Source organism: Archocentrus centrarchus, chromosome 14, assembly GCF_007364275.1.
Source record: "Archocentrus centrarchus isolate MPI-CPG fArcCen1 chromosome 14, fArcCen1, whole genome shotgun sequence".
Taxonomy (NCBI): domain Eukaryota; kingdom Metazoa; phylum Chordata; class Actinopteri; order Cichliformes; family Cichlidae; genus Archocentrus; species Archocentrus centrarchus.
The window spans coordinates 230,386-244,597 of NC_044359.1; the positions used below are offsets into that span (position 1 = coordinate 230,386).

General features: G+C 42.1%; 1 protein-coding gene across 1 annotated transcript in view; it reads right to left on the minus strand.

Annotated features, from left to right (window-relative positions):
* Positions 1–8,047: 8,047 nt before the first annotated feature.
* Positions 8,048–14,212, minus strand: part of oatx (organic anion transporter X) — a 32,598-nt gene continuing 26,433 nt past the window's right edge. Inside the window, exon 15 of the mRNA XM_030746795.1 lies at positions 8,048–8,388. Within this exon, the coding sequence (XP_030602655.1) occupies positions 8,262–8,388 (127 nt within the window). The 3' untranslated portion in view covers positions 8,048–8,261. The remainder of the gene's footprint in view (positions 8,389–14,212) is intronic.

A 14,212-nucleotide genomic window follows, 5' to 3' on the forward strand; every position in this document is an offset into this window, starting at 1 on the left:
GTGGTAATCACAGGCTTTTACTTTAGAAAGCAATCTGATATCAATAAGGAAGAAATCTATGCAAAAATCTATGAAAAAAGGAGAACTGCTTAAGTGTCGGGTTCCCATGTCGCCACGGATCCACCAGTCCCAACTGAGTTTTAAAAACACTAAGGCATTTAGCAGCATTAGATAATAAAACCGTTCTATTTGACGACCTGTCTAAGAGGGTATCCTGGATCATATTAAAGTCTCCCCCAATGATTAAATAATAGTTTTCCACATCAGGCATAGATGAAAAAAATCTGGACACAAAAGTATCATCGTCCCAATTTGGACCATAAACACCAGCTAGTATCACCAAAGAGTTTTGCAGTTTGCCAGTTACAATTATGAAACGGCCCTCTACGTCAGCTATTATTTTGTGTTGTTCAAAAATAATGTTATTACGGAAAAGTATGGCCATTCCTCTAGCCTTGGCATTAAATTTCGAATGAAATACATGGGTAATCCAACTTCTTTTAAGTCGCATTATCTCCCTATAACACAAATAAATAACAATTAAATAACTCTTTCAGGTTAAAAAACAAACAAAAACATACAGATTAAATCTAGATCCTGCTGAAAGTTGAGAGTTGAAAGCCAAGGAAAAAAAGATGGGTTTTAAGATGAACTTTAAAAGTGAACAGTGAAGGGACCTCTCTAACCTGCAAAGGTAAGTCATTTCACAACTTAGGACCAACAACAGAGAAAGCCCTGTCCCCTCTGAGCTTCCTTCTTGATCTTGGCACCTCCAAGAGCAGCTGGTCTGCTGACCTGAGAGACCGACAAGGTATGTAGGGTTGAAGAAGCTCAGAGAGGTAAGGCGGGGCAAGATTGTGCAAAGATTTAAAAATGAACATAAGAATTTTAAAATGAATCCTAAAATATACAGGCAACCAGTGAAGTGAGGCCAGGACAGAGGTCATGTGCTCTCTCTTTTGAGTTTCCGTCAAAAGTCATGCAGCAGTATTTTGAACCAGCTGCAGACGTGAGAGTAGCAACTGATTGACTACCAGCTAGAGTGAGTTACAGCAATCCAGTCAAGATGAAATAAAAGTGTGGATCACTGTTTCAAAGTGCTGCCTATAAAGAAAACGTTTTACTGATGCCAATCGCTTCAAATGATAAAAAGCAGACTTAACCATGGCTCTGATTTGGCTGTCCAATTTAAAATCAGTAATAGTAATAATGGGTTTAAAATATACCTCCAAGGGTCCCAAGTCAACAGATGAGGACTCACAGGAGCCACTGGGTCCAAACACCATCACCTCTGTTTTCTTTTCATTAAAATTTAAAAAGTTCAAGGCCAACTAAGCTTTAATATCACCTAGACATGCCAGGAGATGTTTTATGGAATGGACATCCTTCTGCTTCAAGGGTAAATAAATTTGGCAATCGTCAGCATAACAATGAAATGAGATTCCATGTTTTCTGAGGATAGAACAAGTTTGAAAGAGAGATGTACTACTGTTCAAGGAATAAGGTTGTGGAACAATTTGGCTAGTGACAACAAAAATGCTGATTCGATTAAATTATTTGGTAGAATGTTAAAAGTAAATCTGTTGAAGAGATATAAAACTATATAACATGTATTTATGCATGCTATTATTTGAATGGTTGAAGTTTTTTTGTTTGGTTATCAATAAGGGTGTGAAATTTGTATATGTGTGTATGCATATATTTTTTTGTTAAATAGGGGCAGAGATTATAAGATTCTTTTCTTCTATCTGCTTCCTTTCATTTTATGAGATTTGTTTTTTTGTATTGAAATTTGTTTTGTTTTTAACTAAAATGAATAAATGATTAAATATAAATATATAATATAGAACCCAGAGGCAGTAAATACAGTGAGAAAATCAGTGGGCCCAGAATTGAGCCCTGCAGGACACCACATGGCAGGGAAGCAGCAGATGATTCAGCATCGAGAATGTTCACAGAAAAAGTTCTCTCTGTCAGGTAAGAACTGAACCATTTAAGAACAGTGCCACCAATACCTACTAAGTGGTGTAATCAAGATATTAAAATGTTGTGGTCTGCTGTATCAAAGGCAGCAATTAAGTCAAGTAAAACCAGAACAACATGGTTACCAGAATCACATGCAAGAAGGATGTCATGGATGGATGCTATGAAGTGTTTTAAAACCTAACTGAAAAACCTCCAGGGTGCTATTCTCATCTAAAAACAGTTTCAGCTGACAGTATACAATTTTTTCTAAAACCTTAGAAAGAAAAGGCAGCTTGGAAACAGGCCGATAATTAGCCAGCACAGCAGGATCAAGACCAGGTTTCTTAAGCAGTGGCTGCACTACTGCAGGGACCACACCTGAGGACAGACTGCTATTTATAATGGCAAGAACAGGCTGCCCTATACTAGATAAAATTTCTTTAAAAAATCGTGGAGGGACAGGATCATGGGGGGAACCTGATGGCTTAATATGGCCGACCACATCCTCTAAAAGTGAGAGAGTCACAGACTCAAACTGAGTGAAAACAGCAGAGCAAGGGACTGAAACAGAGGGGTCAGAACCAGGAGCTGTGATAAGAGCCCTGGTACAAGCAACCTTTTCAATAAAAAAATGCAGAAAATTATTGCATGTATCAGAAGAAGCTTCCAAACAGGCATTCTGTGGAGCATTAAGCACAGAGTCAATAGTGTTAAATAAAACACCTGGGTTAGATGTTAAGGCCCTTTCACACCGGACGTGTAAAATCCGTGCGAATGTTTCGTGCGTTAATAATATTTTTCGGACTCTCCTGTTCTTAATGCAGCCGTTCACACCGACCGCGTCATTTCACAGGACGAATTTGCGGCATTTATTTTTTCGGATCAAGTTCGATATTTCTGACTTTCACAAGTGAACAAACAGGACTGACCAATCAGAGCGCTGCATTTAGCAGCATGCGAGGTCATAGCTCAAAACACGAACCGATGTACTGAATATACAGTGATGTGGGAACAATAAAATCATAATATTTTACCTCAGACACACAGCTACACGCTGCTCCGGGTCAGTCGGCTCTCTGATATTATCCTCTGCCTCCTCACATGTGATCCCAACTCTGCCAACAAGAACTCAAACTGTCCCAGTGACATCCAGAAATTTGAGTGAAAGCATCCGTGATGCAGCTTCAGCTCCGGGATCAAACCATGAAACTCTCCCTGCTGCTGCTTTCTTATGAGTTGGATGAACACATAAACTCTGTTTCTTCCTTCTCTTGTTTAGAAACATCAGGACCTCATTACATCATCACTTGATGTCGACTGCATTTTTTTTTCCACCGTGCGTTATATAGGGAGGATTTAGTCGCAAAAACGCAACGCGTCCAGTGTGTATGTAGGTTACACAACAGGTTCTCATCCGAAAGATTCGGAATTTCGTGTCGTTTTTACGCAACGCATCCGGTGTGAAAGGGCCTTTAGATTCAACTCATTGTCATTGTGCGCACAAGGCACACAACAAAATGATCGTTCCAGATCACTCATCCAGAGACAAGCATCTGCGGTCATGCAGCCAGAGACTGGCACTACTGTTAGGCAATGTGGTTTAAGTGTCTTGCCCGAGGACACAATGCAGCGCAGGGGCTCGAACCAACAACCCTCCGGCTGCAAAGTGAACACCTACCCACTGCCACTGATTATGGCTGTTGGAGGAAATAATTTTGCAAAGTATTTCCTTTTTGCGTCTTTAACCGTGCTCTGGTAGTGATGCTAGCAGTCTTTTAAAATTTGAAGAGTCACCTGCAGTTTATCTTTTTTTCCACCTGTGTTCAGCTCATCGACATTCCCTCCTCACAATCCTGTCATTAAACCAAGGCTCGGATTTAGTCTTTGGCTGCCTGGTTTTTAATGGAGCCACCGAGTCCAGGATGGTTCGACAGGAAGAGTAGAACCAAGAAATGAGCTCTTCTGTATCTGAGGAGAGAAAGTAAAATGGCCCACAGAGGTGAAGAAAAGCAGTAGAAAACTGAGCGGCAGTGGAAGGGTTAATAACCCAACAGCGTCAAACAGGAGCGCGAGTTTTACCTGCAGTACGTGTCAAACTAACAGTGAATAAAACAGGCAGGTGATGCGAGAATACAGAGTCACAGATTTTCAGGTTAGTCACAGGCAGACCGCAGGAAGGAACCAGGTCCAGTGTGTGTCCGTGCTCATGTGTAGGGCCGGGTACGGCCTGTACCAGGTTAAACGATTCAAGAAGGCTTAAAAAGTCCTTTACCAGTGGCTTATCAGGACAACGCACATGTATATTAAAATCTCCAACAATAAGACCATGTTCATAATTAGGTATAATCCCAGCTAAAAAAAAATCAGAGAAGTCGTTTATGAAGTTTTTGTCATATTTGGGGGGCCGGTAAACCACGGCGCAGAAAACTGGGTTAACGTGTCTCATCTCAAATGAGGTAAACTCAAATTTGGAGAATGACGACTGTAGAAAGCACTGCTTACATTTGTAGTTCTGTTTGGAAACAGTCGCTGTGCCTCCCCCTCTCCCTGAAGCCCGTGGTCAGTTAAAACAACAACAATCCTCTGGTAAAAGCTCAGACAGAGAACTGGACTCACCAACACTCAGCCACGTCTCAGTCACACACAAAAAATCCAGGTTATGGGAACTAAAAAAATCCCCAAAATAAAAGTTTTATTCGCCAGCAACCTGGCATTTACCTGGCCAATCCTGACAAGAGCTGGAGCATGGACTTGTCTGTACATTCAACAAGTCGGGAAACCCGGCACAGCAGTCTCAGGTTTCGGAGACATTGTTGGCGCATGTTGAGCCGGAGAGGGCAGGGGCGGCACCACCAAGTCGACCACGGGCACCACGCAGGCATCAACGGGATCCAGGAAACACCGAGGCACACGAGATCCTAGAAATGATCCAGGTGCTGATCGGGTAGAAGCAGAACAGTGCGTCAGGTAAAACTTCAGCTTCACTAGCCGGCCGCTTTGTCTGCCGTGACGACGATGTCTTCGCTGGGAAGGCAGTACAGGAACTCGCCACAGATGACTCGGAATCTCCGACAGAAGCGGGGGCAAGGATTGCTGCCCACCAACATCAAATATTACCATGTCCTGGACCGAAGGTTGGAGGTCCAGTAGTGTTCAGCGATCATACACCAGCAGAGACTCAGTTCCATAAATGACATAGGTTAAAAACAATATAAACACAAACAAACATGAGAATGACGGACGAGCAGCCACACACACCGGTATCAGCAATTTACGTCCATCATACAGGCAAGATTTAATTTAAATAATCTGAAATTAGAAATCCCCATTTGGGTAACTGAATTTCTAAATCTTTATACCCCTAAACTGTTATAAAAAATATATATTATTGTTAAAAATTAATTACTCAATTTCCCTCCCAACTGCAAAATGTGAGCAAGATCTTACCATCAACCCAGATGAACTCCTGGACACAGATATGTTTAAACACTTTCAAAATGACTAAAAGTCCAAAATTACAACTCATACAATACAAATCAGGCAATCATGCTGAGAACTCTATGCGTGCTATTTGGCCTTGTACACCTGTTCAGAGATTCTGGCAGAGGATATGTGAAGACTTATCCACATGGTTATTTGCGGTATCCCAGCATCACCATAACTGTGCATTTTAGGTGATGTAAGTGAATTAGACATGGAAGCAAATATATCACACATAGTTCTTACTGCCTTATGCATCGCTAAGAAAACTATCCTCATGAATTCAGAAATAAAAAAAAAAAATTATTATTTCCATCCATCCATCCATTTTCTTCCGCTTATCCGGGGCCGGGTCGCGGGGGCAGAAGCCTAAGCAGAGAAGCCCAGGCTTCCCTCTCCCCAGCCACCTCCTCCAGCTCATCCGGAGGGACCCCAAGGCGTTCCCAGGCCAGCCGAGATACATAATCTCTCCAGCGTGTCCTGGGTCTACCACGGGGCCTCTTCCCGGTGGGACATGCCCGGAACACCTCATTATTTACCACAGGAATTTACTTTTAGACCACATTAGTCTTTAAAGAATGTCTGCCACCTCTAAAAACCAATTGGACAAATTTGAATCTCTCTGGGCAGGCACTCATATGAGGGGGCAGTGGTTTACCACAAGGGGCCGGTTGGTCCTGGACTCAGGACCACTGTGTGTGTGTGTGTGTGTGTGTGTGTGTGTGTGTGTGTGTGTGTGTGTGTGTGTGTGTGTGTGTGTGTGTGTTTGTGTGTTGTACTGCAGTGAGTAGGGCCACTCCCTTGGCTTTGCTCGCTGTACTGCATGATGTCCCACCCCTCCTTTTTAATTATATCATACAGCTCACATCACATCATAGTACACATAGGGCCTTGGACAGCAGGTGTGTCACACAGTGGTTAGTAGGTGGCGCTGCTGAGGTGGCTCCACTTGTCTTTTCACTGCTGCCTGCTCCTCAATTTTATTTACATCTTAGACACTGAGGGCCTTGGGGGTGGTGTGGATGGGCGCTGTTGCTCAGTGCTCATGTTACATCTGTCCCTCAAATTTTAATAGCACTTTAGCTTTCACACAGTCATACACATTCTTCCCACTACATACACCCAACACATCACCCCAACCAAGTTGAGCAGGGAGACGGGGTGGGAGGGTCTTCCCACACCCCGGTTTCATGCACCCTGCCTGGGGTAGGGACTGGCTAGTGATTCGGGGCTGGGTTGGCTGCTTCCCCGGTTTGCCACTGGCTCTGTGCTGGTACCTGATTGCCCACACTTAGTGTCCATGTAAGGTCTGTGTGTGTGTGTGTGTGCATGAGTGTGTGACTGGCATATATGTGTGTGTATGAGTATATGACCTGTGCGCTTGCATGCGGATGTAAGGACAGCTGGGCCTGGGTGTCGGGTGGTTCTTGTGGGCCATATTCTCGGCTCATGCTGTGGGGCCGGCCTCCGGGGGTTGGGCCGCTCATTGCCTCTGGCTCTCTGGGCTCTTGCTCTTTGACTGTGGGGGATCCATCTGGGATTTCCTTCCTTCCTACTCTGGGGTGTGTGCATGGTTGCCATCGGGATGTGCAGCCTCAGGTCTTCTGAGCTCCTGATGGGTCGTGGATGGCCCAGGTCCCCTGGGTCTTTCGCTGTTTGCCTCTGGATCCCAAGGAGTGTGGTTGCAGCTTCTTGCCCTCATTATTGAACACATTCCGTGACAGAGGCACACACACACACACATTACTACAAACCACAGCAGGATTGTGTGTATGTGTGTATATGTATATGCATGTATATGTGAATATGTGTATGAATGTTTGTACCTCTCTCCAATTATTTTTTCTGTTTTCTACCCCTTTTTCTCTCTTTTTCCTTTCTTTTCTTTCTCTCTCTCCATCTTTCTTTTTATACCCTTTTTTTCCTGCCTGTCAGACCTGGTATGAATAAATTAAATAAAAATAAAACTACACACATTAACAAGAATAGCCTATAGAAAACCTATAGAGCTGTACTTGTAAAAGCAAATATGACTGGTATAACAGTCCATTTGGATCATCATTCTGATTTCGAAAAAAAACAAAAAAACATACACTGATCAGTGATCAATAATTTTCTCAAGCTAGTCAGAGGTTAAGGTGGGTTTTTAAACCAGCCACAGATGGTCTGAAAGTAATCTGATTACATTTCATGTTCAGTTCATAGATTGAGGTCAGTCAACGTATGCTTAGAAAGCAAAGTCTGAAACCCAAATCAGTCTCAGAGGGTCTGGCTAACATCACAGCTCCATCACCACAGAAGTTTACCACTTGAAAACACACTCGCATGAATGGGGCCTCAGAGCAGATGAATCACCTTTTGCTTTGTACCCGAACCTGTGGATAATAAAGATTTGAAAAACATCTTCTGTCAATAAAAACTTTATCTTACCCATGACCAGATTAATTCCGTGTTGTCTGCCAGGTTAATTGTTTCTGGGCGTCCACGAATGGCAACACTTTTGAAGTTAACAGGCCCACTGCCTGTGGTTAATAAAGGGTTAAAGCCTCAAAACTCAGGACCAGCTCAATCTCTTTATTAATGACTGCTCCATACAACAATAATGAGTGTATTATTTAAGATTCGTCGTTATCACTGGCTCCTGTTATGATCTGATCATTCAAATCTGATCAATCAATAATCACCTTTGTTGATTCAGCATTTAATTTATTCTCAATGTCCTCAGTGGTCCCTCTTAAAACATCAGCACCTGATTGGTCAACAGTCAGTCCCATTGGCACTGGGCTTGACTGTATGATGCAGTGCCATCTGATTGTTCAGAGCATGTTGAGGCCACTTCCTTCTGTTTCCTTAAGCTCCTTTAAAGCCATGCCCTCCTTGGAGACCACACCCTTCTTTAGAGACATGCACTCCGTCTGTAGGGAGGTGGAGCTCTGGCCAGACCTTCACAAAGACAAAAGATTTGATTATTGATCTGCAATCATCAGGCTGTGAGTTGGCAACTGCAGCATTACAGCTAATTCAACTAACACAGGTAATGATGCTAACACAGCTACTGAAGCTAATTAAACTAATTAATAGAGCTTGGGATCATGATGCCACCAGTGCAGTGCATTATGGGAGTGTTCAACGTAATATTTTTCAGTGTGGCCCAGTATCAAATGACCTACAGGCTGGTACCTGGGATCTCTGATTTAAATTAGATGAGAAATAGTGGCTTTAACTGGAGGGAAAAGCAAAATTTTAAAAAGTAACTCAAAGGGCCAAATTGTAATATAATTTTGATATCAATTCATGTGCTGGAAATGGGGGGGGGGCATAAGTGGCCAGTGGCTGGGGGTTTGAGCCCCCTGATGTAGATGCTGAAAATGACAGCCTCAACACTACATTTAATTTATCATTAGATTCATTTGGCTTCTCTCAGAATGTAAAGGAGCCCACCACCACTTTAATTATACTCTGGATCTTGTCCTGATATATGGCATAGAAACTGAAGACTTAACAGTATTCCCTGAAAGATTTCTTAACCCTTTAAGACTGAACGTGTTGTCAATGACAGAACATTTGAAATGTCCCTCCATTTGCGGACTTCCTGCAACAATTACCTTAATGTTGTGTGTGAAGTGCAACCTCTCAGCTTTCAGAAACCATTTGAAGTTTTCCAATAGGAATCAGCTGTGTAATTACAGTAATTCAAAGTGTGTTTGATCGGATGTCTCAACTAGGGATGCACTGATCCGATATTTAGTATCAGTATCGGTCCGATCCTGACCTAAATTTCTGGATCGGATATCGGAAATAAATAAAAAATGCAATCTGATCCAATCCGACCCACATTGGAGGTATTACAGTTCTCTGTCATCGTCTTCTTCTTGTGGGTTTGCGGTTGACCAAACCAGCTTAGAGCTGCATTACTGCCACCTACTGGAATGGAGTGGATCAAGAGTTAAAAAAAACCCTCAGATTCTAAGAAGTTCTCCGTCACTACAGAGGATTCACTTTAACATCGTGGATCATCGCCGACATGTTTTTCCACGCCTCCACCGCTCTCTGCTGTGTTTGTGTGTTGTGCTCGCTGTGCTGAGAATTTCAGCTGTTATTTTTTTCTCTACTTCAGCTCCCAGTTTGCTAGCGAGCGCAGCTATTAGCACTAGCAATAGTTCGGCACCCGAAGACCCCTTCACCGTCAAAATATTTTTTATACTTTAATCTCTGATTAGTGACTAAATCTTGACCTGCAGTAGAAACGTATTTAGGACCATGCTTGTGAATACAAAGCATTACAACATTACGCTCACACAGCCCCCAGTTTTTCAACATAAACACTGATGACAAAACAGGAGCAGTCAGCTGTTTTACGAGCGGTCTGTTGCTACTTTCCCACCGCCAAGGAGCCAGTTTGTGTGCCAGTGCTCGTGCTGTTCCCATTGAACCAGCGAAACAGGCCCGCATTTCCACCGCGTTTCGATGAACCGCTCATTTAGGTATGAGTGTGGGCGGGTCCTCGTCTGGACACGGAAGCCAAAGCGCACAAACGTGGGAGAACACGGTCCCCATTCTTGTGCTGCAAATACGTTTTACGGTCCGAACCAAACTACTGCAGCATCTGTGTGCAGCACAGAGTCAAACACAGACAGCGATTAGAGCAAGACGACAAGTACGCACTTTGTGTCCTTTTATCTGTGATATGAACTGATACAAAGCAGCAAGCTCAGCCTTAGAGCCCAACCTAATTCACAGCCGTGAAAATTGCTTCGCTTTTCTCCTGTAATCCACATGTAATATGTTAGAAAACTTGATGTTGAGACGGCAGAGTCACGCCCTTCTGCCGCTTTCGTCACGCGTTCTTGGTTCGAGACCAGCTAGTTTGTGGGGCCAGAGTTGAACCCGTTTTTCGGCCGAGCACCGAGTGCTTCTGCAGTGGAAAACCCGCCTAACGGTTCAAATTAAGGCACCGGCACCAGAACCCTGTTGGTGGGAAAGAGGCCCGTCTGCACAAGCGCAAAGAAGCGGAGCCAGTGAGCTCAGATGGAGTGGAAGAAAATTTTCTCCCTGTAAGCATATGGCAGGCCGTTTTAACATAAGATCCGATTCACCACACTTACATTCCAGATATCTGAAATTGATTTATGACTAGACGTATTAGTAAATTGAGAAATCTCTAATTATGTTTTCACTAGAAAAAATACCTAATTGCGATATCTCTAATTACATTCTGACTAGTCAAAATGACGTCAGATTTACCATTGAGTTGCATGGCGACTTCAATTCAAGATATCTTCAATTAATTACTATCTGAAACTCACATTTCAGTTATCTACAATTAAATTATGACTAGTCATAAAGTTAATTCAAGATATCTTGTTTTTTATTCTGACTAGTCATAATTCTAATTAAAGATATCTTAAATGACACCATATTTCAAGATATCTTAAATGTATTTTTAGATAGGCGATACATAGTTTTGACTAGTGCAAATTAAATTCTAGATATCTTGAAAGCAAATAATGATTAGGCAAAACTAAATTAGAGATATCTAGAACTGTAATTTTGACTAGTCAAAATGCCCTTTAAGATATCTCCAAATGAATTACAGATATCTTGAATTAGACGACTTTTCTATTTAAGATATCTTAAATTAACATTCTGACTAGTCAGAATGACGTTTGAGATATTTTGAAATATGGAGCATTTTGGCAGAATGTTTATAAGGCAGTTTGTTAAAACGGCCATAAAATCAGATTCTGTGCAGATTTCTGAAGCAGTCTTTAAGTACACGATTCTCGCGTTCTCCGCATATCCCATACTGAAGAGCTCTTTCTATATTGTTGCATTTTATTACAATTTTGTCCATAACGGCCAGCGCCATTGCAGCCACCTGAAATTCTACACAGGCAATTGTTTGGACAGCTCAGTACAGCACCAGGGGGCCTTCACGCAATCGTTAAATTCAGATATCTAAAACGTAATTTAGACTAGTCATAATTATGTTTTAGATATCTTAAATTGTAATTATGGATGTGTGACCAATCAAATGACGAATCCGGTGATGTAATTTGAGATATCTTGAAAGGAATTTTGACTCGTCAAAATGTAATTGAAGTTATCTTGAATTATTATTCTTACTAGTCAGAATGTAATTGCGGATATCTTAAATTACCATTCTCGATAGTCAAAATGTAGTTTTAGATATCTGAAATGTAATTACGGATAGTCAGACAAATGGATTTTATGTTAAAACGGCCTGCCATAGTAAGCACCATTAAACCTTTACTGGGAAAAAGCTGGAGGTCTTTCATCAACCACCTGATCTGTAAGTGCAGAAAAGAGAACTTTGTAACTGCTTCATCCACCCTGTTTGTTTCACAAAGGGAAAAACTGCAGTACGGAAGTTAAAATATGCAGATGAACTGTTAATAGAAAACAAGTATTTCTCATCCAGTTACTTGGGCAATTGACGGAATACTCGACAGAATACTCGTTTACTAAAATAGTAGCAGGAGCAGCAGGATTCAGATGATAGAGTGATTGTTGTAAGTAAAGTTTATTTATATAGCGCTTTACACAGACATGAAGTCACAAAGCACTGTACAATAATTAAAACACAATATCAAAAAAAAACCCAAAATAAAACATATAAAACACCATGTTAAAAACCTATTAACATTACCATATTTAAAGAATAAAAATAAAGTCAACAGAAAACCTGGTTAAACAGAAAAGTTTTCTGTTTTTTAAAAGATGCCACAGAGTCAGCTAAACGGAGCGGTGGTAAACAGTTCCAGATAACATCACAGCTTTGGCACCACTGCCTGAAAAGCTCTCTCCCCCCTGGTCCTTAGTCTTGTATGTGGGACAACTAAAAGATTTTTTTGTGTGAGACTTTTGACTTGCATTCAGGCATTTAAAAACAATAAAAAAAAAAAAAAGATCGTTTTTGTATAGGTATCGGCAGATATCCAAATGTAAAATATCGGTATCAGTATCGTGCCATCCCTAGTCTCAACGATAACACGATCAGTGTCAACCTGCTGTTCATGGCAGGTAACATTTAAATTTACTTTAATCGATTACCCAGCTGTGGGGAATAAGTTTTATTACAGTAGAAGTCTTTCTGAAAGTGCTATAACTAAGTTTAAGGATAAAATGCTTCCATTATTATGCCATTTAAAGCCATCTGCCAACACAGTGCAGAGCAGCTACCTAAACTCTGCTTCCAGTGAAGTGCCTGAGTTGTCGGTTAGTCAAAACAGAGCAAAACACAAAACACTAGCTACTGATTGGTCAGTCTCAAGTGACTGCTCTAACTAAGCACTGCCTGGGCTGATTACAAGAAAGCCTATGGCTCGATGCAGCACACACATAGATCCTGGAATGCCTAGAACTGTACAAGATCAACAGGATTCTAAGAGCCTTCATGAGGAAGGACAGGCTTCTGCATGGCATGTACCACTGGCAGATAGAAGAAGTGGCTGACATTGAAAAAGCCTACCAATGGCTGGACCGAAAAGACAGGAACAAAGCACAGGAACAAGCTCTAAGCACAGATCGATAGCCCAGGGGACTACCACACAAGGCAAGGCGGTGCAGAGATGCCCCCGAGACAATCCAGCACATAACAGCGGGGTGTAAGATGCTAGCAGGCAGGGCATACATGAAATGTCATAACCAAGTGGCTGGCATAGTATACAGGAGCATCTGTGCTGAATGCGACCTGGAAGTCCCGAGGTTAAAATGGGATACGACCCCAAGGGTAGCTGAGAATAACAGCTAAGATCCTGCAGGACTCCAGGATACAGACAGACAAACTGGTAATGGCTAACCAACTGTATATAATATTGGTGGACAAGCAGAGGAAGAAAGCGATAGTAATAGATGTTGCAATACCAAGTGATGTCAACATCAAGAAGAAGGAACACAAGAAGCTCGATAAATATCGAGGCCTCAGGGAAGAGCTAGAGAGGATGTGGAAGGTCATCATCGGGGACTTCAACATTCATGTTGATGATTCATCTGACAGTACTGCTAAGGAATTCCTGAGCATCTGGGATACATTCAGCTTCTCTCAACACGTATCTGGTCCTACTCATACTGCAGGGCATACTTTAGACCTGGTGCTCAGCTATGGCGTTACCTTAGACCAGGGGTATTCAACTGGCGGCCCAAGGGCCAGAACGGCCCATCAGTCATTTTGGACTGGCCCACTGCCCATTTACCCTCTATTATTAAATAAAAATTTTAAAATAAGCTGCAACTAAACTGTAAGCACGGCATGTAAATTTACACTCCTTACAGGTGGTGGTGGTAACGCACCACATTGTTGATTACCAACCGCCATCAAGAAGAAAAAGAAGAAGAAGAACGGCACTTTACGACATTTTATGACATGCAGTACTGCTGTTTACACTGTTGGCGGGAGGCCAGACAGCAGTTTGTGACAAAAACATGGTGCAATCAAAAGAGAAGAGACGTAAGGTGGACCTTGAAAACAGAAAATTTAATGACAACTGGACCGATAAGTACGTACATACAATAAATGCTGATCGCAATCCCTTGCGCCTAGTTTGTTTCGACATCTGTTCGGTGAATAAAGAATATAATGTGCGGAGGCACTTCAAGACGGTTCATACAAACTGTGACAAAGACTATCCACCGGGTTCCAATCTGCGCTGGACAAAAATAAAAACGCTCACTGAAAACTACCAAAAAAGTTCTGCAATTTTCACCCGGACCTTCACTCTGCAGCAGAGGGCTACAGTAGGGTCTC